At 41.7% G+C, this 25,553-nt stretch overlaps 2 protein-coding genes across 6 annotated transcripts; one reads left to right on the top strand and one right to left on the bottom strand.

The window, feature by feature from the left end:
- Nucleotides 1-3,715: 3,715 nt before the first annotated feature.
- On the bottom strand, nt 3,716-12,416 carry KCTD9 (potassium channel tetramerization domain containing 9). Of its 3 annotated transcripts, none has more exons than XM_080634467.1 (12): nt 12,335-12,416; nt 10,860-10,981; nt 10,181-10,224; nt 9,923-10,019; nt 9,421-9,479; nt 8,701-8,829; nt 7,995-8,062; nt 7,796-7,891; nt 7,550-7,699; nt 7,086-7,191; nt 6,699-6,832; nt 3,716-5,906 (listed from the first exon to the last, which is right to left on the bottom strand). In XM_080634467.1, exons 1-12 carry the CDS (start codon nt 12,380-12,382, stop codon nt 5,790-5,792), a joined length of 1,170 nt encoding a protein of 389 aa, XP_080490593.1. In that variant the 5' UTR covers nt 12,383-12,416; the 3' UTR covers nt 3,716-5,789. The 3 variants fall into 3 exon arrangements, 2 of the variants coding, with proteins under 2 accessions (XP_080490593.1, XP_080490594.1); XR_013958515.1 differs by having other exon boundaries at nt 5,800-5,906; nt 5,993-6,832; XM_080634468.1 differs by lacking the exon at nt 8,701-8,829.
- Nucleotides 12,417-12,670: 254 nt separating this feature from the next.
- On the top strand, nt 12,671-25,126 carry CDCA2 (cell division cycle associated 2). 3 transcript variants are annotated; one of them, XR_013958514.1, is made up of 17 exons: nt 12,671-12,830; nt 13,766-14,348; nt 14,859-14,986; nt 15,568-15,721; nt 16,506-16,699; nt 16,785-16,863; nt 17,697-17,911; nt 18,275-18,359; nt 18,800-19,014; nt 19,467-19,548; nt 20,189-20,238; nt 21,081-21,221; nt 21,431-21,602; nt 22,044-22,258; nt 22,619-23,446; nt 24,346-24,509; nt 25,056-25,126. XR_013958514.1 is itself a non-coding variant. In XM_080634457.1 (16 exons), the coding sequence occupies exons 2-15, from the start codon at nt 13,826-13,828 to the stop codon at nt 23,414-23,416; spliced, it is 3,048 nt and encodes a 1,015-aa protein (XP_080490583.1). In that variant the 5' UTR covers nt 12,671-12,830; nt 13,766-13,825; the 3' UTR covers nt 23,417-23,446; nt 24,346-24,868. The 3 variants fall into 3 exon arrangements, 2 of the variants coding, with proteins under 2 accessions (XP_080490583.1, XP_080490582.1); XM_080634457.1 differs by lacking the exon at nt 25,056-25,126 and having other exon boundaries at nt 15,571-15,721; nt 24,346-24,868; XM_080634456.1 differs by lacking the exon at nt 25,056-25,126 and having other exon boundaries at nt 24,346-24,868.
- The last annotated feature ends 427 nt before the right edge of the window (nt 25,127-25,553 follow it).

The following is a 25,553-nucleotide window of genomic DNA, read 5'->3' as shown; positions in this document are numbered from 1 at the left end:
CATGTGAACTGGACTTAATGCCTCTTCCTCTTCCTCCACCAGCCTTTTTTCTCTTCGCTCCATGTACATTCCCAGCCTGCACCCATCCCCTAATTTTTCCATAGGGATAAAGTTACATTCATTACTCACCACGGCTTCCTTCAGAGCACTGAGCCTGGAACGCTGGTACGAGCCTGGGCATTCCGTCCTTTGCACTTCCCCGATTTTCTCCATGTCACTTGCAATCTGGAGTGGGAAATGACGGAGCCCTTGAGAAAGGGGGTTTGGTTCTGCTAAAGCAACACTGCCCTGGTACAGATGATGAGGAAACTGTTCCCCTGCACAACTTCCATTCACCTCTTTCCCAGGAGCCAGCTTAAAATCAGGATGCTGGGACTACCGTTACAAGGGACTACATAGGAAGTACTAGAAAGGATGGGAAAGTCACTGGGGGACAGAAGCTTCCACATCAGCTTTGTCATCCAACTGCTTACCCTCTAATTCATTGCCATATAACAGCCACCCCCTGCCACATCGGTGGATGAATGTTGTCTAAAACAGCCCATCAGAGGGTTGGCTGAAATGTAGGGAGAGGATGAAATCAGGTTTAACCTGGAATTCAGACTACATCATCTCTCCTTTGGAGCAGGCTGCCCAGGCCTCTCCATCTTCATGTAAGGCTGGCAAAGGTTATCTTACCCTAACAGTTACTTTCCAGTTACTACTTTAAAAAAGTGTGTGTGTATATACGTATGTATAGATAGATAAATATATAGACACAATGATATATAGACATAATGATACATAGATATATAGACATAATGATATATAGATATATAGACAGTGAAGCTATGTCACCTCTTCTTTGCTTGCATCTTTTACAGATGAGGGATCATAGCTAAAGCCAGAGGGTGTTTTACAGTCTAGAGCCCACCTCCTGAAATGATCCCATCACGTTTTCCGCGCTCCGTTTTCCTCCTGGTTGCAGGCCATAAGACCAGTGTTGAGCCGAGCAGATTTCCACAGACAGGACAAGCAGGAGGATGCAGACAGAGATCTTCCTGGACTTCTCCATCCTGTGAGAGAACACAACGTCTTTCTGAACATAACAACATCACAGCTCCATTTTGATCTTACAGAATTAGGGAGATGCTGCAGTTCTGGCTCTCTGCACCCCAGTGGCATTGTGCTGATGTGAGAGCTGGATTTTGAGCCTCTCCAAGTGTGGATTAGCTCCTTATAAAGAGATTTAATAGCTGAAAAATCTGGATGAGGATCTACATTAGGATTTTTGATCCCCCTTTGAGAGCTTCCAGAATGTCTGGACCTCAAAGTTTCCATGGAAGTCCCTGTGGAGGTTGGACAGATGCGTTAAGTTTAGCCAGCTTCTGTTCTATTATCCCTGCTCCTTAAAAAGTGCTATTTGTAGTCCCTTCTAATGCAAGTTTCTTCTAATACAAGCATCTGTAAGCACTGAACAGGTAAGAAAGGAACATGGCACGCTTCTCACTCACGTTACCTGCTTGCTGAGAGAGGTTGCAGAGGAACTCCAACTCTCCTCCGTTTGACAGCGCCCTGTGAGTGTTCTTGTCCTCTCAGGTTTTATACACAATCATCCCAAGGCCAAACCCTTCCCAGCAGGTGACTTTATCTAATTCTACCTCCCAGGCTGCAATTTTGTGCTTAAAAGTGCTGTGATGCAGCAGGAGTAAAGCACATAATTGGAACACCCCTGCGCAGCTATTAAATTCAGCTGGTTTCTCGAAGAGCAATAAAAGTAACAGCCCTTCTTTAAGAGGCTGTAAAGCTGCCATTCAAATCCAGCTGATTGCTGCTGCCCCACGGAAAGTGCACCAGCTTTTCTTGCAGTGAGTTCTAATTTGTAACTAAACGTTTTTGGGTGAAGTTGGAAGTTGTTGAGGAGGTCTTGAAATGGGTGAGGAATTCAGCTTAGCCTGTCCCTGTGTATCAGGCCTGAAGGAAACAGTTCTTTCGTGCTTAAATGAGAGCCTGGGCTTGTACATGTGCACAGAGCTGCTCCAGCTCCAACCCCTGCCACAGGCAGGGACCCCTTCCACTGGAGCAGGGTGCTCCAAGCCCCTGTGTCCAACCTGGCCTTGAACACTGCCAGGGATGGGGCAGCCACAGCTTCTCTGGGCACCCTGTGCCAGCGCCTCAGCACCCTCATAGGGAAGAGCTTCTGCCTAAGAGCTCATCTCAGTCTCCCCTCTGGCAGGTTCAAGCCATTCCCCTTGGCCTGTCCCTACAGGCCCTTGTCCAAAGCCCCTCTCCAGGTTTCTTGTCACCCCTTTAGATACTGGAAGACTGTTCCAAGGTCTCGTGTGTGTGTTTAAGGATGTGTGCTCTTCAGTCTGAGAGTGTTTGCACTGCAGCTGCATGAAGGACTCGGTAGCTGTTTGCAGGCAGGAGTTAAATTCAGCACTTTTGCCTGCAGAAATGTATTTTTTGACCCACCTGGCAGCTATTTTACTTGCTCTGCATTGTTTGATGCAGACCTGAACCTCTCTTGCTCAGTGTTCTTCAAACATCCTCTCTTCCTGCTCCCGTGACCTCTTTGACATTACTGGATTCAAAGTCATTTGAAAAGTAAATAATTTCAGGAGGATTTAGTGACTAGCAAAGAGTAATTCTTCCTGCTCTAATGCTCCTCCTACTCACGGCAAGAGTGGCCAACATTTAACTTCAGCTGATAAACTGATCAAGCTGTGAAAATAGTTGCTTTCAGTAGGAGAAACATTACTCCTGTGTAGGCACATGGCTTTAGAAGGGAGGTTTTCCTGTAACTCCTTCCTTCCCTGATGAGCCTCCCCAAAATTAAGGTTATTTCAATGTAAATGGAAGATTTGTTCATCCTGAGGGATGACATTTAAAGAGAAAAGGGGGCTGCTTAGCCCAATAATTGCACCTCTAATTAACCCACTGCTTCAACTCGGTCTAATGATGGTCTGGCCTTAGCATCTTTCTACAGCTGTGTTTCTCCACAGGTTTCTGTTCTAGCTCCAGAGCTGACCTACCAAAGAGTGGCAGGAAGGGCACATAATTGTGGTGTTAGTGAGCTGCTGCACATCTCTCAAACTCTAAGCCACAGCTGTTAACTTCCATAAAGGAGCTGGGAGGTTAAAGAACACATTACAGCTGCTTTTGTTTGCCCACCAATACTTGTAAGGACCAGTGCAATGGAAAGCAGTAAACCCCTCTGATTCTGGCAGCATTCCTAGCCTGAAGATGTGTCCTGGAGGTGGGAAACTGAAGAAAGGACTGGATTTTCCCCAGTTTTGTTCTCGAGGTGCTCTACAGCAGGCACTTACACAGATGTGCTGCATTTGTACTGTTGTGCCATATAGTGAGCACTTTACAGACCAAAATCAAGGACGGGGTTCTTTTCTGTGCTTTAGCACTTCCCTGTTAAGTTGAGCTGCTGGGGCTGTGTGAGGATCATCTCCAAGTGTTCCAAATGGTGCACATACCTGTGTAAATTCTGACTCCAGCTATTTTAGTAACCAAATATGAAGGGTGGGATCAAAGGAAAGCTGAGAAGCGTTGCAGGTGAATGACAAGTTAAAACCCCAATTGTCTGTGCAGAAGTAAAGACACCTAAGCCACAGACAGCTCACAGAGTGTGTGCTCAGGTGTGGATGACTCCCAGTTTACAAGAAGACAACCCAGACACTTTTAGATTTCACACTTTTATTAATGCAATTTAAATTAGGCTGGAACCTGCACGTTCTGAATAGGCCACCCTGGGCTATTCGTACAGCTTTGTCATAGCAAAAGAGGTACCTTCAATTCAGCTGTGAATGAATGATGCCACATGCTGTGATTATTCCAAACATAGTGCATCAGTGGAACTTCAAATATAGTTTATACACAGTGATTATGAAAATAGAGATTTTTTTTTTCCCATACAATATTTTACTTCTGCTAACTACAAAATATGATAAAGAAAAATAATTCATTTATTTCTCTAGCCCTAGGAATCTTCTTCTACTGCAACAGACACATCACTCTCGATGAAAGCGATGAGGTGGGAGAAAGGACTCCGAAATCACGCTGAACTATTCCTCTTGAATCTATAGTTGTATTTCACCAAGGATTTGGTGCTGTCCTGGAGCCAGATCAAGAGGCCTGGGAATCTTAAGGATGGAAAATCCCAATTCTGACCCACAGAACACTGGGATTTTGAGTCCCAGAAGTTCAAGTCATATGCCTGAGTCAACCCAACTTGAAAATAAGGGAGAATCCAGCAATTCCCCCCGCCCAACAAATCATATGCTGGTCCTGAACTAATCTTTCTAGATCAATGGCAAAGCAGCATTTTCACAACAACTACTGAGACAAGAAGAATTCTGCTCAGAGGACAGGAAATATGCACTGCAAGTAAAAGACAACCCACCAAAGTGACAAGCTACTGCCAACAGTGTCACATTCTGTAAGTTTTAGGACACATTGGTTCTTAACTCCCAGTAGTAGCTGTATTTGCTTAGATTCAAGGTTAGTTTTAACTTTGGGGTGTTTTAAGTAAGCATCTGAGGTAAGAGTTCTTGATGCACCTTCTTCTTTTTGGTATAGTTTCTTCATGTGCTTTTTGATTGTGTATAAAATAAATGTGTTAGATGAGAACTAGATTGACACTACAGGGGAAACAGCTTGAATGAAGTGCACCACCACTTAAAGAGATGCTGTGAGGCTTTCTGCACTGCAGAAGTCACACAGTTCCCTATTTGCTCACAGGTAAAGCAGTTGTGGAAAGGGTACCGTGCCCTACACAAGATGCTTTTAAAGCCGCTTTAAGCAGGCCCGAAGTGGAACACTAAGATCTGGCTGGGAAGAGGGTTATGCCCATGCTTTCAAGGATTCAGTGTACAGGAGTATTTGCATAGTACATTAAGGGGAAACTGGTGCTATATATTCATATATGGGAGTAACAATGGAGGATGGAGCAAATGCTTGTCTCTACTTTGGTGACAGTATTGTATTTGCCTATGTACATTTAATTCCCCACAAAGAATGAAAACTCTACAGGTACTCCACTTTGCAGTGGTGAGGACATCTGAAAGCGAGAGAATTCTTCTTACCAGCTGTGATTGATAGTGCAATTTCACACTAATTCGGAAAGGATTAAAGAAGACATCCAATTTCTGAGCAGGGGGTGTTTAAGTTGCTGCGTAGGCAGATCCCTGCAGTGGAAGCAGCTTCCCCTGCACAGTTTAGAAGATGATAAAGCTGTTCTATACCTGCATTCAAACTACTACAAGGCAATATGACAGTGATGACAGTTAGCTACTGTTTTCACTCCAGAGGAGTACCTGAAAACATCCTGTGGACATTGTCTAAACCACATGTGTCATTTAACACACTGCATGAATGAAGAAACTAACTGTAAATACACTAGCCTAACTGTAAACCTGAACTTTGTTGCTACTATACATGAATAACATTTTCTATTCATATTGCAGCTACAGATTTAATAAATAGAATTGCATATATTGTGCTTTATAAATTAAAATGCATTCCAAAGTGAGGCAATGCTAAACAATGAATCTATTCAACTCTCCCCCCCAAACCAGCCCATTTCCTCACTCTGTTCATAAAGGTAGAAACAGACACTTTCTGTTTCTATCTTTTAAACAAACCCTCCCTCCCCCAAATGTGATCAAAGAAGAGTTTACTTAGGCACTACTGCAAATGTAAGTTGTCTAATAATCATCACTTCTAAATTAATAAGGGGAGGAGGTGAAGAAAGTCACAACAGAGGTTTTGATTCCTTCCTCTTCAGCATATTCTCTTCCCTATCTGACGCTCTGAGACATGTGCAAAGGTGTCAGCATCTCTTCAAAGATAGCTCCTTTTACATTAGATCCCCTCAAGTTAGCTTCTTGTAGATCACAACCTGATAGATCACAGTTCTAAAGGGTAGAAGGAAAATCAGTGTTAATTGAATATACCCACAACTTAGTTCAAAACTTCACATTTCCACAGAAACCACATCTACCTCCAAACGCTTCAGTGTACGCTTCTCGTCCATCTCTCAGGTTTAGAGTTTCATTTACTTCTTGTGACAAGCACCTTCCCACAGCAGCAGCTGGGATATTTTTAATGCTGTTAAGACTTAAACTCTTCGTATCAAATTCTCTTCCAGGCGTTACTAATGCTTGCTGAACACCACCAGGGAGAAGCTGCCTCCTGCAGTCCCACCAAACGTTACTCTGAAGACTTCTCTAGGACTTGAGGAAGAACAGCCACGTACACAGCTTGTAGAGTCAGCTAGTTTGTCTTTCTAACTGTGACAGCAGTGTATCGCACACCACCAGTCAGGTAAGATTCTATCACTAGTTTACAAATGGTGGCTCAGGATCAACAAAGTCCCCCACAAACCTAAGCAACTGAGTTTCTCTCTGAGTTCTTCAGTGATGGCATGATTGCACGCTATGAGTTAAGTTTAGCAATGTTTCCATGCATCACTTTTGAGATGAGACAAGCCATTCCTGTGGCTTTGGGGTGCTGGCAAATCCAAGACATTAGACTCACCTGACAAAGTGAGGCTAGAATGAGATTGCTTACATCATCTATAGCTCACTAAGCCTGAAAAAAGACTGGTTCACTCTAACTGGTTTGAAGCTGGAGAACTCAGCCAAAAGCCAGCAATCGCCCCAATTTTATCAGTTGACTGCTTAGTGTATTAACGAATCATAACTCACTTCCAGATCAGTTCCTGCCAAAGTTGCTCCTCTAAGATTACAGTTTTTTAGTTTTGCATTTTTCAGCGTTGCAACTCTTAGATTAATTCCTGTCATTTGACTGCCTTCCATGTCCACACCTTTCAGGTTGGCACCTAAAACACACAAAGAATAGTTTTATGAGGAGAAACAGTCAGAATAGCAGCAGCTCCAGAACACGGCTTCCTCAGAACCATGTAAATTGATAGAGATCAAGGTAGAACTTGGAATTTAATGATTATGTGGTCACACACTCCTGTATTTGTGGACTTGTTTTGTGAAGACATTGTTTGTACAAACCAGAGCCAGCCTTTCACATGCCATGTAGCTTCACAAACACGTGGTTCAGTTTCCACAAAACCTCCTTACCTTCCAAATTAGCTTTAAGGCCTGATGGATCTTCAAAATTGCACCCTTTTAGAGATGCTCCTTCTGCATTGGAACACAGCATTTTCACCCCTTGAAGGTTTGCACACTGGTAGAGAGACACGTCAGTGAGATTGGTAAAAGCTCAAAGATGAACAGTACCAAGAATGAGCAGAGAAGAGTTTTCATTTCTGTTTTGTAAGTGAATCCTATTAAAGCACAACTGCCTTGTTATTGTGAGGAAGTGCAAGAACTTGCTATACAATTACTTCTCTATCATCAAGAAGGTAGATAGTTATCACTCAGTGCCCTTTTTCCCCCTTTTTTACCTAAGAGCATCAAAAAGCTTGTGATCTAACTTAGAAAATACTGAAGAACTACATGTTTTACACTTATCTGCTTGCTCCAATTCCTCTTCCCTTAAAGTAAAGGACAGCCTGGACTTTCCAAGACACAGCAGCTCTTACATCAAGCACTGATCCGGAGAGGTCAGCTCTCTCAAGATTGGCACAGCACAGGTTGGCGTGCGCCAGGTTGCACCGGCTCAGGTTTGCCATCTTGAAGTTGATGTATCGAAGATCAAGACGTGAGAGATCTGCTCCACTGAAATTGAGACCCTAAGGACAAAACAAGCAACCCCAGAATGATGCTGCAGGATATTTCCCCACCGAACATCAACACCACAGAGCAAGACAGAGTCTGCATCTTCCCACCTGACAGCGCAGCTCGGACTTGGTTGGGGTTGCCAGCAAGAATCGGACAAACTCCTTGCGAGATATAGGAGAATGATCCTCAGCTGGCTGTGAATTCTGTTGAGAGAGTTGTTTAAAAGCTAATATAGATAGGACTAACATTATATATTGCCTGGAAGGACAGGGCATGTGCAGTTGTGTATTAAAGGAAACAAATTACCTTAATAGCTATTTCTAGATGTTCAATTAGTGAATCGATACCAAAAAACCTGGCTTCTTCCAACACACCTACCAAAACAAAGCAGCATTTGTTATGCACAGGGAGGTGTTAAACAAAAGAGCACTCTTCTTCCCTCACTGGAGAAAGCCACACTAAGAACATGCCAAAAAGTTTGGGTTAATCCATCTTTACTGGTGGAGAAGCATCCATTCAACTGACTTTCCCTACTTGTAACACCTTTTACACATTTTAGCTACGCTAACAAAGAGGAATAAATAGATCACTTGAAGTTTAAGGAGTCTCGAAGAAAAGCATAAACTCATCACACTGACAACCAATACATTACAATAGATGGAACTGGACAGAGGAAAAGTGAGCTTGCTTGCAGCTAAAAGGAAAAAATAACTCAGAAAGGATTTTTCCAATACCAGTAATAGGTTAAAGACATCAAATCCAGAATTACAGCCAGGTATTAATCCATTGGGGAGAATTTTTCGTGTTCTCAAGAGAAATCAGTTTCAGCAGTCTATCTTCATTAAACCAAGCATGAGGAATTGCAATGCTTGAGAATAAATCCACCAAAGAAATATCCCAGACACTTAGATGAACATACAAAAGTCCCACTCATTTTACCACCTTTACCTGAGGGCAAAGTTTAACTTCCAAAGAGTAATAATTTAGGAGATGTCATACAGGTAATACCTACCTAGCAAATTAATGCCATCATTTACAATGAGCTGTCCGTGACGCAAATAGTTCAAAATTGGCTCAAAATACTCTGGACTGCGGTCAATTAGGAATGCTCCTCTATGATCTTGCTTATTTCCCCAAGCATCTGTTTCCACAACATATATATAATTAAATTTGATGTAGTAATAGAAGAGCATTTGCTTCAGTTTCAGAACTGTATTACCAAAGGGGACTGGATTATGAAACATTCCACTTGAAAGGGTGTTTCTTAGAGAATAGGAAGGAAGAGAGGAGTGTGAGGGGGCAAATCACCTTAAAATGAACTTGCTCCTCCTGCTATAAAGAACTAAAATGTTTTATCACATACATTAGAATTTTTGCTCAGATCAAAGCAGAATTAAGATTTTAGTCTGTCCCCATTTCCTAAAGGCTCTTGTGCAGTGTTTGCTCATTGATTTCATTGACAAAAGTGAGCAAGATGCAACAATAAGATGAAAACTTAAAATCAAAGACCCCAAAATATTAACTATGGATGGAAACTGTATTTTCAGTTTGGGAGATAAGCTCCATGGGCAATGGAGAAATAATCATTTGAAAAAGATTATATGTTTTGCTACGATACTTCAACATACTTTTGATATTTTAAATGATGAACAAGAGTCTCAACTTGACAGTGCCTTTGGCCTGCTTTGCTAATTTGTTCCTTAACAAATAAAGCTTATTTCAATATACTAACCTTTATCTTTAAACATGTGGGCCAACATACTGTCAGGTTCTTTGTTAACCAAAGTGCTCCTAGAAAACAAAGGCAGCACAATTTGAGTGAATGTTTTGCTCACAAGACAAACTTGGGGGTTCGTGTGTCTTTTCTGCCCTTGACAGCTTGAAGGCAATGCTGGTGTGTGCTACACATTCCAACAGCTACCATGCTGCTAACTCATATAGTGGGATAGCAAAATACGTTTCTGACCCGACGTATCATATTTTAAATACAAAGCACTTGGGTAACTGAAATATTCCACGGATAAATCCAGGCCTGTTCAGGCTTTTCACCAGTTTTACTTCATGTGTAAAACTAAATACAAAAACCAGAGAAAGCGTCAGAAGTCAAAGACCTCCAACTCCATGCAGTTATTTTCTAGCTCTTTTGCAAAAGCACCTGAAGCCTCACCAACTGTTATAACCTATTCACTGAACTCAAGTCCTTTAAGAACAAACCCAACGAGCTGCACTTTTACCGTGTAGTGGTGAAGTATCGGCCTCCAACATTGAGTGTTAACCAGTCCGTGTGGGACCCTGTCAGTCCTTCATGAGGTCTCCCATCAGTCTGAGGATCTACACGGAGAAGAAAGTCATTCTTAGAAAAATGGTTTCATTTCTGAATGCTCCATACGGTAAGAAAACACCAGAAAATAAACTTTCAGATTTACATTCAAGCAAAACAAAGCCTCTTTCCATTAAACAAAAGGTTAAGAGAATAAGAATTAGAGACTTACCAATGAACGGTTCCCCTTCACAGACAAACAGAACATCATCATCCCTGAGAGAGGAAGAGGAAAAATAAGATTAATCATCATTTCTTCTTCATTTCCTTCACAGTGGGAACCCCTCCTGATTTGTTTCAGGTCAATGATAATCAGTTGCCATTATTTAGAGCTTCAGTATCTCATTTCCATCTCTCTTTTGCAGGTTCTAGTGGATTGTAATGTGACTGACGTTACTGGAGATGTTACCTGAACCAACCAGGTAGGCATCATTTCTGTTACTCAACCAGTTCGGTTTTACAAAAGAGTTTCTTTTCTCCCCACTCTGGGAGTATTTATTCTACAAAGCCCAAGCAATGCTGGAGTTTGCCTCCTTTTTGGGAAACCCTCATCCAAGTGCAGACTAGAACACTGGGATTTTCCTGGTACATACAGCACACCGTGAATCAACACAGGAGGATGCTAAAAGGTATAAAATGCAGCTTCAATCAGTATCAAGTTCTGATTCATCAAGATAGAAATGCTTTGAAGTTCAAAAGACAGTATTATTTTTCCTTGAGGCATACTGCCTGGGAATGATACTGTCTGTTTTTAAGGAAAGCACTGGTTATTGATCAAGGTCAGAGGATTAGTAGGCCAGTGAGTCTCTTAATCCATACCTGTGATTTGATTTCCATTGGCTAAGCCTTACCTAATCAAAGCGATATCATCAATGAGTCCACCTTTTCCATTGTAAACACTGGTCGCTTTTATTCCAAGCTTATTACTAGCCACAGACAGCAAATCTGATAAAGTCCCATACACAGCCACAACCTGTGGGAGAGAGAAGTAGCTGCAGGCTCTGTGTTCGTATGGCTTCTGTCAGTTCAGACTGGTTACCAGGTTATCAACACCTTCTTACAGAGGGAGGGAGATCACGTACAGATCTTTACTATTAAAAGGAAGCACCCAGACCAACTTTGATGTTAGAAGCAAACCTGGCTTAAAACAGGGTGACCTGCACATCTGTGACCCCAAGTCAAGGTACTTGAGGAGGCAGTGAGGGAATGAGCCTTGGTACTGTATTATGATTCAGTTATTTATTTCTCTGAAGAAATACTACTATTTGCTCTAAGCCCCTCCAGAATTTATTTCCCTCTCTAAAACCAAAGGTTAAACTACAGTCCCATTAACTATCTTCACTCCAGACATGGATGGGAAGAACTAGAGACTATAGGTAGCATTTAGTAGAACCACAGGGCCTTTTCCCGTGCTGGTTGTGCCTAGAAACATCACTATTTTCCCTCTTGAGGCAATACTTCATAGGTTTTAAACACCCAGAGAGTTTAAGCAGGATTATTTGCTGGCTCTCCACCAGCGTTAGTTTGACGTGGCAGAGGCCTGACATCCTGTAAGATGAAGACTTTCCTTAGGGTCTGACGTAGTAACTTTTGTTTGAGGAAGAATATATTGCAGTATATCGAACGGAACTCTCACATTTACCAGACATACATAAAACCACCCAGAAAGGTAGGACATCCTGCACTATCTGAAATGACAGGCTGCAAGGGCAGCAAGCAAAAGCCCGTAATAAGAAATGGAAAGTCTAGTTTTCAATATCCTTGTGTCATATCATATAATAATCAGAATCTCAGAAGCAAAGGAGGCTTTAATGTGGGCACATTACTGCACCTCATTTGGGGGTTGGAACTAGACGATCTCAAGGTCCTTTCCGACCCAAACCATTCCAGGTTTCTGTAAGGAAGCCGTGTAAAAGCGGGAGCTGAGCCATCCGCGCACTTAACACATTACACAGTGAAGAAAAGTCATTTTTCCTTCTGCTTCCAACAGTGACACTTCGGGGACGGTCACCATTCCCGATCGCTTCCCACCCTTCCCCAGGACGGGCGTGGCGGGACCCGCACCACCACCGTGAGAGACCCGGCGGTGGCTTCAACCGCGGCCCCAGGGGTGCGGCGGCCCCCGATCCCCTCAGGCGGGCAGGAGCCGGGGTTCCCAGGGCCAGCACCCGCAGGCCGCGGGGCCCTTCAGGCCGACCCTGAGGGGGCGGCTGAGGGCCTTTCCTCACGGCGCGGGGGTCCCGCCACGGGCACCGGCGCCTGAAGGGAAGGGAGAAGGGAACCACGCAGGAAGCGGGCGGGACCCCCTTCCCCTCCCGCCCCTCACCTTCCCGTTCCGGGGGCTGCCGTTAACGAACAGCGTGACCCGCCTCATGCTGCGGCGGCGGCGGCCCCGCTCCTCCTGCCGAACCCGGAAGGCAGCGGCCGCTGAACGGCATGAGCGCGGCCAATGGCGGCCGCACCGCCCCGAGCGCGGTGCCCAATAGCGACCACGCACCGCGGGCGAGGCGGGTGGGCGGGGAAACGCCCCCCGGGCTGGCTGCAGCCAATCAAGGGAGGAGTAGAGCCCCTCATTTGCATGAAGCTTGAGGTGCGGCGGGGTCGCCCCTGATTTGTCGTGGGCTGTCACGTGGGCGCGGATCGTTGGAGATTTGAAAATGCGCGTTCAGCGCGCAGGCAACAGCTGTGATCCCTCCGCGCGTAAAGAGACAAAGAGTCCCCCGGTCCCGGGGAGCCCTACCGGTGACCGGGGAGCAGGCGGCGCGGGGCTGCCTCTCCTCACGACCCGCTCTCATTCTGTGCACCTTTATCCGTGGTAGGCGGTGAGCTCAAGGGGGAAGCGGCCGAGAGGGGCGAAGGCGCGGAGGGATACGCGGTACTGCGGTTCGGTTTGAATTCCTGAGGCGGGACGGAGCCGGTGGCTGAGAGGAAGCGTTGGGGTGGGCGTGAGGGGGGCTGCGGTAAGGTGGGGTGAGCCGGGCCGAAGGAGAAGGAGATGGGGAGCGCTGGTGAGGGGATATAAAGGAGTGGGGAGCCCCGGGAGGGTACCTGAGGGGGGAGCGGTGCGCGTTTGGGGGGCGCTGGGGGTGTTGTGGGCCCCGAGGTAATGGGGGTGAGTCCGCACGGGGAGGTTCTCCCTGGCACACGTCTCGTTAGTACAACCGGGTAGAGGAAGGCACCGATTTCTAGTGTATACAAGTTGTGCACGGGGTATTTAACAGTTTAATTGTTGCACCAAGTGCGGAAAAACGTATGTATCTGTGGAACCAAAGTTTCAGACTGACGTTGTTGAGTTCTACATGCTTAACTTAAAATCCAGTTAGCTACGTGCAGGAAATCTTAGCGTCCTAATGTTCTGCTTCATATTGAACTGCTAATACTTACTGCAACACTTAAAGCAAAACGATCACAGTGTGATTATAGAATCATGGTTTGGGTTGGAAAGGACCTTAAGATCATCTAGTTCCAAATCCTTGCCATGGGCAGGGACACCTCACACGTACTTTGTGCTTAACACACTTTATACTAACATGAAATTGATGAGTGGAAGCACAGTGTGAAGCACTTCTGCTATGCGTATTTATAGCGTCTTTTTGTGTCCTTTCTGTGGAGCTGTCTGGAGATTAGGCTCTCCCTGCCCCCCCATTGTTAAACACTTGGTTGGAGGTAAAAAACCTGGATTGAGTAGAAGTTTGAGAATGGTGGCCAACTCTTGCTCTTACTCTGTAGCTATTAAAACATCTTCTTTTTCCTTTAGCTAGGTATGTGTAATTACAGGAGAGCAAAGGCTGGCTTTCCTTAGAACACATCACTGAGAATGCGCGGGAGACAAAAGAGTGTAAATGTTCCCCTGAAAGTTAAAGAAAATGAGAGTGTCTGTCCTGAAGAGAAGGAGGCCATTTGCTCTGATCTCTCAAAAGGCCAGAAGTTTTACAAAGTGACTAAATCAAAAGTCATCAAGGCATCCAAGAAGGAGAATGTCAGTGACTGGAACCAAGCGCAGTTGCAAGAATGCACCCCGAGATACAGCACAGGGCTCAGGAAGGAATCGTGCCACAACAAGGAAGAGGATGGTAGCTGTCAGTATACTCGGAGCTTTTCTGATACACCAACAAAGGATGTGGTCATTGAACCTCCCTTGCCTTTGAACAGCAAGGAAAATTTGTCACGAAGTAGGCCCGTTTCTTTGGGTGGTGAATGCTACTTGACACCTAATAGGAACAAAGCAGAAGAATCTGATTGTGGAACATCAGAGAAACAGGAAAAAAAAGTTGACTTTGCAGCTGTAACAACTGGTGAATTTGGGATTACTCAAGAAAGCTTCGCTATACCATCTCCTGGTAAGGCTGGAGTGCCTAATGACAGCTGTCTTTCTCAGAGGGGTATCTCAGGTTCATCTAGTCCAACCTCTCTTCAAAAGCTTCAGTTCAGGTCAGGTTCAGGTTGTCTGGCTGAGTTGGAATATGCCCAAGGATAGGACTGTGATGTGATGTTGCTGTAATTCCCTATTGAATGTTTTTCAGTATGGTTAATGAGGTGTCGATGAGTTTCACAAGGCAGTAGTAAGACGAATCCTGCAAATATTGGTAGACAGCTCCTTAATTACCAATGGGAAAAGTGAAATACAGCTCTTTGGTTGGTTTGTAGTTTAGTTAAATATTAACTTGCTTTTAGGAAGCTAATTTGGTTTTGCTCAGGAAGGATCCTTTAGCTGAGCAGCTAACTTCAGATGTTTTCATAAACACAAATCACTCTTAAACAAACAAAAATGCCATTTTAAAACTTCAGATATTATTACTCCAAAAAGAATTTTAGTTTTTTATATATATATATTTTTTTTTCTATTTCAGGGAAATCAACTCCATTAAAATTTCGCCGAAGATCAACAATTGGAGTACGGGGGTCACCAGAAAATAACGCCCTTATTCGGTACCTTGCCCAACAGAGAAGTAACAGGAAAAAAGCAGCTTTTGCACAGGTGAGAGTCTTTCTCAAATATCGACATATGCTGGCAGCAAGAGAAGGCAGGTGTCTGGAAGAAGCCAGGAGGAGGAACAACCATTGCCTGAATTTTATTGCCTTCCCTTGGACACCTTACGTTAGAATAGAGGGATGTTAGAGGGTTTGCTTATGCAGAGTTTGGAGTCTTCTCTCCATGCCCAGCTTGCTTGTATATTTTAACTTGTGTGCACTATAACCTGTATTTGCCATGCTTGTTTTTTGACTAATTAAAGTGTTAATAGTTTAAAGTGAAGTAAATGCTAGCATAAGTGTCTTGGTTTATAATCAGACGTTCTTAAAGTAGCGTAGGCTGTCAGAAACCAAATTATGGTTCTGATCTAGAGGGGCAGATTTTGAGAGGCAGTAAAACTTAACAGATTTCTCGGTACAATTCCTTTTTTTGTGTATTTTTATCACACAACTCAAATTGAAGCCAGATTAAATACAAGATTTGCTGCTTCTCAGAGTTTCTTTTGTGCCAAAGTTCAAATAGAAAGTAATAAGCCCATTTCATCTTGGGGAAAAAAGCAAACCATCTTGTGGTTAATTTTGTTTTAGCAGGTTAGTCCTTTAAAATACAAACCTGCCAGGTCGTTGAAGGACAAGATAGATGCTTTTCAAACATCTTTTAAATCCGTACAAGAAGCTGAAGCAGAAACTGGCTCCTCTGGACTGTCACAAGTGGATGCTACTTCCCAAGGAACGGGCTCTTGTAAGTTGGTTATATTTGTAGTCAGTGATTTATTTTAAGCGTGAGGTCTGCCTTTAGGCCAAAAGTATTAAACTACAAACAGTTAATATAAACAACAGCAAAAGAAATGCTCCTTTATAAGGTTTAGCACAGGTTTTGTTTGTTTAAACCCATCTTATTTCTTAGTGCATCCTGAATAGTGGTTTCTCAGAATAGCCCCAGAAAAAAAACCCAAACAGTTTTGGTAACTCTTTTCTTAGGGTTACTTTCTAGATTTATACCCTTTAATGCCTAGTGAAAAGTAAATTAGTGTTTTCACACTTTTTCTGTGAAACTGAGAATGGTTTTCCTGATGACTGGTTTTAGCTGTGGTAACTGTTATCTCTCTTGATCGTGATGTACAGACTTATTTAATAACTTTCAAGTGCAGTAATTTTAGAAATGCCATTACATTACTGAAGTGTGACATCCTTATTAACGACAATAGTAAGTATTGCAAAAGCAAGTCAGGGCAGTACTGTGGTTTTACTGTGAGAAAATAGTAGTGTGGATGCTTCTACAATGCTTCTCTGGTATTGGTGGGCCTAGTAACATTTCCATGAAAGAGCAAACTTGCTTTGTGTTAAAGATTTGGTAAAGTTATTTTCTAAGTAAAACCTAAAATGCATATTTTTTTCTTTTTCCCTGACTAGAAAGTTACCAAGCTTTTTGAATCTCCCCATCCTTTGGGTGAAGAGCCACAAAAGGAGCATTCACTGAAAAACCTGAAGTTTGTGGTTTGTTGTTTGTTTTTTATCTGATGCAGCTCAGAACAAAGTATGTTTTACAGAAGAGCAGAACCTGAGTCAGTGCAGTGAAAAGTCCATGTCTGGTGACAATGGAGCTGATCTGAAAGAGAATCCAAGACAAAATTTGACCAGCAGCAGTAAGCCTGATACCGAGGTCTTGTCTTCCTGCCAAGAGGCAACTGTCACTGAGCCTGCTGCTGCTGTTGCAAAGGTACTTTATAATATAAGTGTGGGCAGAGAACATATATATATATATATATATATACACATATAAAATCTTGTAACTTTTTCTCTAGGAGTGGGTTTATGAGCAACACAATCCTATTGAGTCGTTGGAGACTGTTGTAACTAAAGATGTCTTAGAAACAGGTCATGGTAAGAGGATTCATCACTGTTACAATCTGTTATATGCTTATTAGAAAGTAAAAATACTTACAATATTTGCAAGGAAATGTTTCACAAGCAGTCATTCCATGTCTGTCATCTTGTCTGCAATTAATAATGCGGTAGAAACCTGATGCAGCTTTGACATAAAAGCATAACACTGAAAATAGTGATCTTCTTTCAAGTGCTGCTGCAGAGGAGGCTCAAGTCAAAGTTTAAAACTGAATGCGGAGCTCGTTCAGTGCAACTTAGCATTAAACATGCTTTTACTTAAGCACAATTCATAGGAAGGAAATAGCTTTTATGAGAGGAACTGAAATATTTGAAAGGTGGGGTAGGGTCTCTTGGGTGGTGTGTTGGCAGTTTGATTCTGATACGAAAAGCAAGTTTAAACTGACACACAAGCAGGGGATGATTGGAGTTTCCCTTAGTTGTGCTAGTCACGCCATTTATAGGGAAAAGCATAGCTGAGTAGTTGATGCTTGTGAAGGAGAGAGCAATGTTAATGTAGAGAGTCCCTCTGTGTACATTACAGCATACATATTTCCCCCCCGATTTATATGGATGAGAGAGAAATCCTTGTGTAAAATGCCTCTTCCTTCTGTAGGGCTCCCTTTCTGCTTTTGTATGGTTTGTAAATTTCTCAAAATATGAAATATAAAGGTAGCACAATAATAGCAGAGATTTAGAAACATGGATTTTTTGTGATGTTGATGCACAGATTCTATGGAGATGGGTACACTTATACTTCGTGTTGCTAATGCTATAGTCTTCTCAATTTTACTTCAGTTTTTAATTGTCATATTTGTCTACTTGCTCTAAAGATTCCAGTTGTGAGCACATCACTAAAGACGTTACAAGTAATGTTATGTCAGATCTAAGCAGAAGGAAAGTCAGCTTTGCAGAAGAGCCCAGCCTGGGAATGTGTGATGAAAGCAAGGCAGCAGTCACACCACAACACTTAGGAAGGGGTTCCCTACCTGAGCACGAAGAGAGCGGCTCCCTCTTGCGATCTGTGCTGAAGAAAATGCTGACCAAGGTGGGTTAACTGGCTCACGTGGAGTTCTAAGGATGAACTTCTGCAGTCATCATTGAACTACCAGAAGTTGAATTGTTGAAGATAATTTTTACTAATTAAAATGCATTTTGAAATAATGTTCTCAGTGGATATCTGTTTCCTGTTTGGTCATCTTGGAAGCTTTGCTTGATGTTTTCATGGTAAGAGAAGATCCATATTATGTTGTTGAGTTTTATTCATTTAGGAAACAAGTAAGTTTTCGTAAGCACTAGGACTGATTATTAAATGTTGCTTACAGACGGTGTTTTCAGTTTTGATTTGCACAAAGACAATGTTTTAATTAAATGGTATTGAATAAATAATTGTATTGCTTGATTTTGATAGGAATACTCAAATATGATTGACAGAGGAGGAGGTGAATCTCTTGCAGTCTCCAGTTGCGCAGAAACCTTTGAAGCAGTGCAAACAGGTCAGATTCCCTTTTTGGTTTTTAAATAGGCAAAGTATTTTGTGGCATCATAAGGATTTGCCTCTTTGCTAATTCTGAAGAATGATATGCATTAACCACCACTAAAGTAACTCAAGTGTGGCATCCTACTGTGTGAAGGAGAAAATAAGGTTAGCAATAAAAATAGTGTCTATTAAAAGAAACTAAAAAAAATCCCACCCCAAACCTTGTGGAACAGCCAGTCATTCCTAGTCTTCTTTCTTCCTTAATTCTTGATATCGTGGTAAAGCTATAGTGAAACTTCTGGTGGAATCCCCAAAACATATAAAGGTGGTATTTTGCTCTTTGTTTAAGGGGTGGTGATTTTTAAGAGAATGTTAAGACCCATAAAAAGCCCTTGAAAAGTCTGCTGTCTGACAGTTCCAAGTCCACTAAGCAGCCAGTGTATTTTATTACAATAGAGAAAACAAAAACATGGAGCTCCAAAAAGCTGAAGAGAGTCACTTTTGGAGAAGTCCTGAGCCCAGAAATATTTGATGAAGCTTTACCTGCAAATACTCCGCTGCGCAAAGGAGCAACCCCAGTCAGTCATCCAGGACTACGAAGCAACAGCCCTTCTGCAAGGTCAAGTCTCCTTAAGGAACCGTTCCCACAGCTGAACTTTGATTGCAGCAATGTAAGAGTTTTGTTGCAGTCTTTTTTTTAAACCATAAACCCAGCCTCTTGGTCTCTCTGAATGTTCAGGTTTGGTTAAGTTTTTTTCCCAGTCTGCTTCATTTTGAAAAGAAATTGCTAAAATATTAAAAAAGGGCCTTCTGGAAGCTTTAGAATGGCACTGAGAACTCTTGCTTTTGGTTTTTGAATTCTAAGTAGCATTTTGGCCTATAGAGCTATGTTTAAAATCGAGTACTGGTAGCACATGAAATGTTTTTCACTTTGCTAATTCATATACTTTTGATGCTGTCTTTTGATAACTTTCTTTTTGCCATATATGGCAAATGAGCTGTCATGTACTTTAAGGAAAGAAAGTAAAATCACTTGTCTGTTCCAAGCACTGATAGAAAAGGTGTTTTTCAGTATATATCTGGTATAGTATATTGCTAAAACTAACTTTTTTTTTGTTTAAAGGAATGTACTGAGCCTCTTCAAGAGTCACTGGAGGCTTCTGTTGCTGCAGAAGACCTTTTATTAACTGTTGAAACTGCAGAAGGTAACCCCACCTTGGTTTTTTGTCATTAGAGAATACATCTTTCTGTCTCTGAAAACTGAGATATGACACAAGGGTTGTTTGTTTTGGTTTTGTTTTTTTTTTTTTCGTAGAAAGGGATCTATTTCAGTTGTGCTAACATGGAAATGCTCTTGCTTTCTTCTAGTGGTCTTTGCAGTAGCTGCAGTGTTTACCTGTTCTTTTGGTTAACTGGAAGTTACTTGACCTTGTATTCTTCTCTGAAAGTGGCTGATCTAATTAGACTTAGTGCTTTAAATACTTTGGCTTACTATCTTGATTCTGGTATTGTAATTTTGGAGGTTTTAACAGCAAGACAACAACAGAAAGCTGAAGGGGGATTGTGCATGTGTACGTATATATGTCAATGAAAGTTGTGCAAAGACTTTGTTACCAAATCCTCACCACGTTTGTTTTCCTCTGTTTTGTAAAGCAAGCTGTAATGCTTTTTTTTTTAATCTTGCCATGTTTGATAGAGCTTAAGATTGTTACTGGTTATTCAAGACTAAGGTGAATAACCATGCTATGCAGAATGTTGGAAGTGATATGGATACTTTCCTCAAAATGTGATTAACTTTTTGTGTTGAAACGGAATCAATAATCATATTTTCTTTGTATATAATAGCAGAAAGTGACAAATCTGATATGACAAAAACTCCTTCTACCAAAAGGAAGGTGAGTTTAGTGATGACGTTTGTTTTATTTTTTAACTTCTTCAGGCAGAATTGTTATATTTATGGCTCCTGATGCTTGTAAGAGTTTTACAGGCTTAGGTATGAGGGTTGTTTATATCCAGGTATATGGGAATATATCATTTTAATGCAGATAATATCTTAAGGAAATCTCATTTTTGAGTGAAAGTGGTTTTCCAGTTATTAAAAACATTTTTGGTTATGGTCTAATGCTTAAATTTATTATTGAATTTTCCAGTAACTTTCTTAAATAGTCTGACACTATTTTAGAAGATTTATGCATAGACAATCATTCATAAGATTAGGGTGTTCACTCATGGGAGTCTAAAAACAGAATCACAGAAAATTGAGGAGAACAGAAACAAAGTTTTCTGTCTGATTTTTCTGTGTGATTGAATTTCTTTGAGTCACAGGAACATGAGGTAGAGACTGATAAGGTCAAGGTGATTGTGCAGCCTGTGATGACTTCAGATATTGCTGAAAATGTGGTTCCCAGCTGAGTGCTGAAGCTCTTCATTCCTGTTACCCTGGCTGTTAGCCATAAGGCAGACACAGTATCAGATGGGAATCTCTTATAGCTGAAGATGAACATTTTCGCTTTTCTCATTAGAATCTCCTGTTTGTACAAACAGGGCTGTATTGTACTGTGTGAGAAGACTAGCTCTATAAAGCTTTGATTTCTAGTTGTCAGTGTCTAGCTCTTACAGAATCATCTGTGAAATAACAAGACTATTGCAATGTGATTCTTGTGACACATGAACCATGTTTTTAAAATAAGCACAACACACTCGCACCCAACAACTTCAAATTCGTGTTCTTCGACAGTGTAGCACCATTTCAGAGGAGATCAATTTCAACATCTCAAAAGCCACAAGTAATCGGAATGCTAAGGATACTCAAAATCCAGGAAAGAACAAGGTTCAAAGACAAAGGAACGTAACCACGTCTGCTGCCAAAAAGACACAAGTAAGTGTCGGCCAGTTGCAGCTGGTGATTTTGCCTTTATCTTTGAATTTGGACACTCAATCCGAGTGTCTCTTCTTGTGTGTTCTAGTGATTAATTTGATTTAATAAAGGTTTTCTAAAGGGTGCTGTTTCCTGTTGCTGCAAATATTCTCTTGTACAGGAACATTATAATTACACTGTGGTTTATTCAGCCTTCTCCATCTTTTCAGAAAGTAAAATATACAGGCTATGGGAAAAGAAGAAGGAAAAAAGTAAAAAAATCTTTATATGGGGAGAGAGAGATGGCTTCTAAGAAACCTCTTCTCAGCCCTATCCCTGAAATTCCAGAGCTTTTCTCTGCCTCATCTTCGAACTCAACAAAGGCAACTGCATTTTTTTCAGGTAATAAGGTTTTGAGTTCTGTTTTGCCATACTCTTCCTGGTCCTTCTAATTTTTTATTTCAACAGTTACATAGAAAAACTGTTGAGGGTTGAGTTCTGTGCATAGGTAAAAGGCCCAGAATACATTTTTTACTTTTAATTGCTTTTGTAATAGTGGAGTCCAGAGGATCTAACATGCTAATCTCCAACTGGGTAAGTTTAAGTCCTGTTGGACTCCAGTGTAAAGCTGACTTGGACTTGATGTCGATATTTTCATAGTCTTTAAAACTAGTAAGCTGGGCATGAGTAGTGAAGTGTTTCCACACTGCTTTTGTGGGATGGTTGTTTAAAAGGTTACTTGTATGTAAATAAAATACTATAAAACTTTTGTTATAATATTTAACAAAAGGCTTTGTCCATTCACCGTTAGAGTTAAGTAACCATATGCTTATTCCAATCCAGAGGATGTACTTTTAGAGGATGCCAAATCTGGAAATGCTGGCAAGGATGTTCAACAGAAGTTGTTGGTTGAAGAAATAAGAGGGAAAAATACCTGTGTGGTTCATACATCCTCAGGTTCTGAGGACCTGGATGCAGGAGAAACCAGCAGCCCCAGTGACAGAGTGTTCCAGGTGCCAGAGGGTGATCTGAAGCCTGTGTCTGGCAATGAACAGGAGGTAACTGATAAGCTTAAGAATACTGCTAGAAAATCAGAATTGTGCTTGATGTTGTTGGATAAAACAAGTAGTGTTTTGAGGAATGAAAAACCTGAATGATTCAATATTGGAACAGGCTGCCTGGAGAAGCTGTGGAACCCCCAGCCTTTGAAGGAGGTATTCAGAACTTAGCAAGGCTTCAAGCAGCAGAAGTTTAGTCCCACATTTCAACCTGCAGGATTCAGTGTGTTGGTTGGGGTGTTTTGTGAATGATGAAACTTAGCAGGAAAACAGTTGCATGTGTTTAGTTGTCAGCCCTTTGAAACCAGGTTTTTGTGGGTTACGTTTGCCCATATTTACAAAAACAATTTCTTTCCCCAGTTTTCAAATGTTGTGCCAGATGCGAAGTGTGGTTTTGATACATCTGACCATTTCCAACAAGGTGGAGAGACTGCCTGTTTAAAAAAGGCAAAAGAAAGTGGTTTCTTGATAGGAAATTGGAAATTACAAGAAAATCTCAATGAGGCAGAGCAGCTGACAGGGCTGGAGTTTCTGCACCAACAGGACATGAGTGAACATGCAGATGCCCAAAGAACTCAGTGTCCACAAAAGGATTCTGCAAGAAGTGGTCCACCAAGAGGAAGAAGAAGAAGAAGCAGCAGTGCCATGTGTTTTCTCCCCATTGGAAACTGTCTTCCATTTTGTTCTTATAATGTGGAAGAAATCTTCTCTACTCCTCTAGAAAAAAAGAAGAGTGATAACAGTGGTGGAAAGAGAGTGAGGCGCAGCATGAGACTACATAAAGGTGCAGAAATGGAAGGACTTGCATGGATTCAATTAGCCAGTGAGACCCAGAAGAACCCTCCCCTGATAGCTTCTGCTTGCAAAACCAGGAGAAGGACAATAAGCACATCCACCCTTACAGAATCTGAGAACCTTCACTGTAAAGGACAAAATCTCCAGTTTTCTGCACCAGGGAAGAACAATGACTCTGTTAATCTTGCTGATGCGCCTTCCAAAAGGTGGAGAAGGAAAAGCATGTGTGAACTCACAGCTCAAGAAACAAGAACTTACTCTCCAACCCGGAGAAGGAGCAGAAGACATTCTGTATACAGGAAGGACAGAAGTAACCAGAATCATGATGATGAAGTAGAAATACCTCTTGAAAATAACATTTAGTGAGGTTCCATCTGATTGTCTAAAGTGAAGGTCAGTATTAGACTCATGTTCTCTCTCTTAAATGCTGTTTTCTTCTCTCTCCCACTTACATTTCCTTACTATTTCTTTCTTAATTTTTCTGGATAACTTAGAAATGATTTTCCTTGTCTTGATGCCTAAAATGCTTGAAGATCAGAACTGTGTGGAAGACCTAGTTTGGCTGAGAGCATTGCTCTCAGTAGGTAGACATTGGTAGACAGTCATGGCAGGTAATCAGGAGGATAAACTTCTGTGATGAACTGAATTTGACGTCACCCCTTTGCTATAGTCTCCATCCGTGCTTACGTGTTCTCAGACTTTGTGCTGTCTACAGGTCAATAGCAATGAAACGCTGCTAGTATTAGAAAAAACCTCAAGTAAGACAATATATAGAAGTTAAATAACATTGATGTGCATTTGCATACTTGTTATTGCAGTCTGGGATTTTCTTGGTAAGTCTTTACACTTGTGGTACCTGCACAGCAGGCTGGGATTTTAGCTCTTGGAACTTGGTTGTGATGATTAGACTGGATGTGTTTAGCAGACCACCTTGCTCCATTTGCTCCACTCAAATGCACAGTAAGTGTAGGAAGCTGCTAAACTGGAGATGTGTCAGCAAATGTGTGACTCTCAGTAAAGAGGAACGAACTTGATAGTTCAAAAAGACAGCCTATGGTGACAAGTTAGTTTCTAGATAGGGCTCTTTCTTTTGAAAGAACAGGATTCAAGCTTAAGCCTTTGTTATATTTTTGAAGTTGAAGTAGATAAAATGTGACTTTGTCTTTAGTAGTTATATCATACTGTTGCAAATTATGCCCGTCCAGCTAGAATTGCTTGAAGTGTTGATGTTTCCCATGTGCTTGAGCATTCCTTACAAATTGTTTTTGAAATCTGCATGAATTTTTTTCCAGGTTTCAAAATTATCCTAAAAAAAGACCCCTTGAGATGCTCAGCAAATAAGAAAGAAATCACTTCTGGCTTGAAGGAGAGGAGTAGAAGGCGGGGAAGCTGTTACCATCTTCTGAAAAGACTTTGCTTTACCTTCTGGGCACGAGCAAGACTAGAGGTCCTATAAGTAAGGCTGAGTTTTGTGTTAGAATTAATGAATTTTGTTTCTGCTGTGAAGGTTGGACATTAGGAAAAGAAAAAAAAAAAAGCTTTTAAACCTGTGTTGTTTCTAAAACTAATTTAAAAAAAATAAGTTGGTTAAGGAGAATGAAACATTCATCATACAGTAAAGCTGTGCTCCATCTCTGGCTATGTCCAAGCTTTGGTGTGTGTGTGTTACTGAACAGTGCATATCCTCCAGAAGTTGACCTGTTGTCTTGCTGTTTTCATTTTTCTAGTCTGAACAGTGTAATAAAAAGTGATGACTGTAGGTGGTCTCCTTACACATTTGCTGTTGCTTTCATTTGTCATCCTGTTGTGTTTCAGCCGTAGTGAAATACCTGTGCCAGCTTGAAGGAAATAGCTTTCCATTGCAAATGATCTCTGCTGTGACCTTGGTTTTAACATTCTTGATGTGGAATAAAATACTTTATGTACTTGACTGCTTTTATAACACTTAAAAGCAAACAGAGCAGTTTAATTTTTTTTGTGCATGTTTTACTTTTCTCTGCAGCCATCATCAGTTTGTCTCAAGACAAGAACTCCTAAAGGCAACTTGAAAGAAACTTCACTACTTAAATGCTGTTTATCTTATGCCGCTTTAGAAACGTTACTGAAGTTGCTGCAGACTCATTTTGGCTGGAGAAGACTTGTAAGATCAAATCTAACTGTTACCTGGCGCTGCCAAGTTACAACTAAACGTGTCCCTCAGTGTCACATCTAAACATCTAAATACCTCCAAACACAGTTTTCTTGATGGTTTTGTTTGGGGTTTTCTTTTGTGTCTCGGTGACTGTTTTAGACCGGGAGACAGAAGGGGGATAGTTTCTTGGGTTGAACCGATTGCGATGCAGTCTGTTGGTTTACCAGGAGAGGGCAGTCTGACCTGAGCTTTTATGGTATAATATAACATACACATAACATACTAGCTAAGGTTCAACTCTAGAGCTCCTGGAGATTAAAGCTAATAATAGCTGCTCCTTGAAATGAAAACTAATAATAGCTGCTACTT

This window comes from Psittacula echo (assembly GCF_963264785.1).
Source record: "Psittacula echo genome assembly, chromosome: 25".
NCBI lineage: Eukaryota > Metazoa > Chordata > Aves > Psittaciformes > Psittacidae > Psittacula > Psittacula echo.
Note: the sequence above shows the minus strand (reverse complement) of the source record. Positions and strands in the feature narration are given on the sequence as shown.

What these genes read in the sequence shown, in the direction of transcription:
- KCTD9 (XM_080634467.1), bottom strand. Translation starts at nt 12,382, where the DNA reads ATGAGGCGGGTCACGCTGTTCGTTAACGGCAGCCCCCGGAACGGGAAG. An exon ending in TCTCCGGATCAGTGCTTGAT is followed by an intron (nt 7,192 to 7,549) that starts GTAAGAGCTGCT and finishes TCTCTCTACCAG; the next exon opens with TGTGCAAACCTTCAAGGGGT. An exon ending in CCTTAAAGCTAATTTGGAAG is followed by an intron (nt 6,833 to 7,085) that starts GTAAGGAGGTTT and finishes TGTGTGTTTTAG; the next exon opens with GTGCCAACCTGAAAGGTGTG.
- CDCA2 (XM_080634456.1), top strand. Translation starts at nt 13,826, where the DNA reads ATGCGCGGGAGACAAAAGAGTGTAAATGTTCCCCTGAAAGTTAAAGAA. An exon ending in CTTCGCTATACCATCTCCTG is followed by an intron (nt 14,349 to 14,858) that starts GTAAGGCTGGAG and finishes TTTCTATTTCAG; the next exon opens with GGAAATCAACTCCATTAAAA. An exon ending in TGTCTGGCAATGAACAGGAG is followed by an intron (nt 22,259 to 22,618) that starts GTAACTGATAAG and finishes TTCTTTCCCCAG; the next exon opens with TTTTCAAATGTTGTGCCAGA.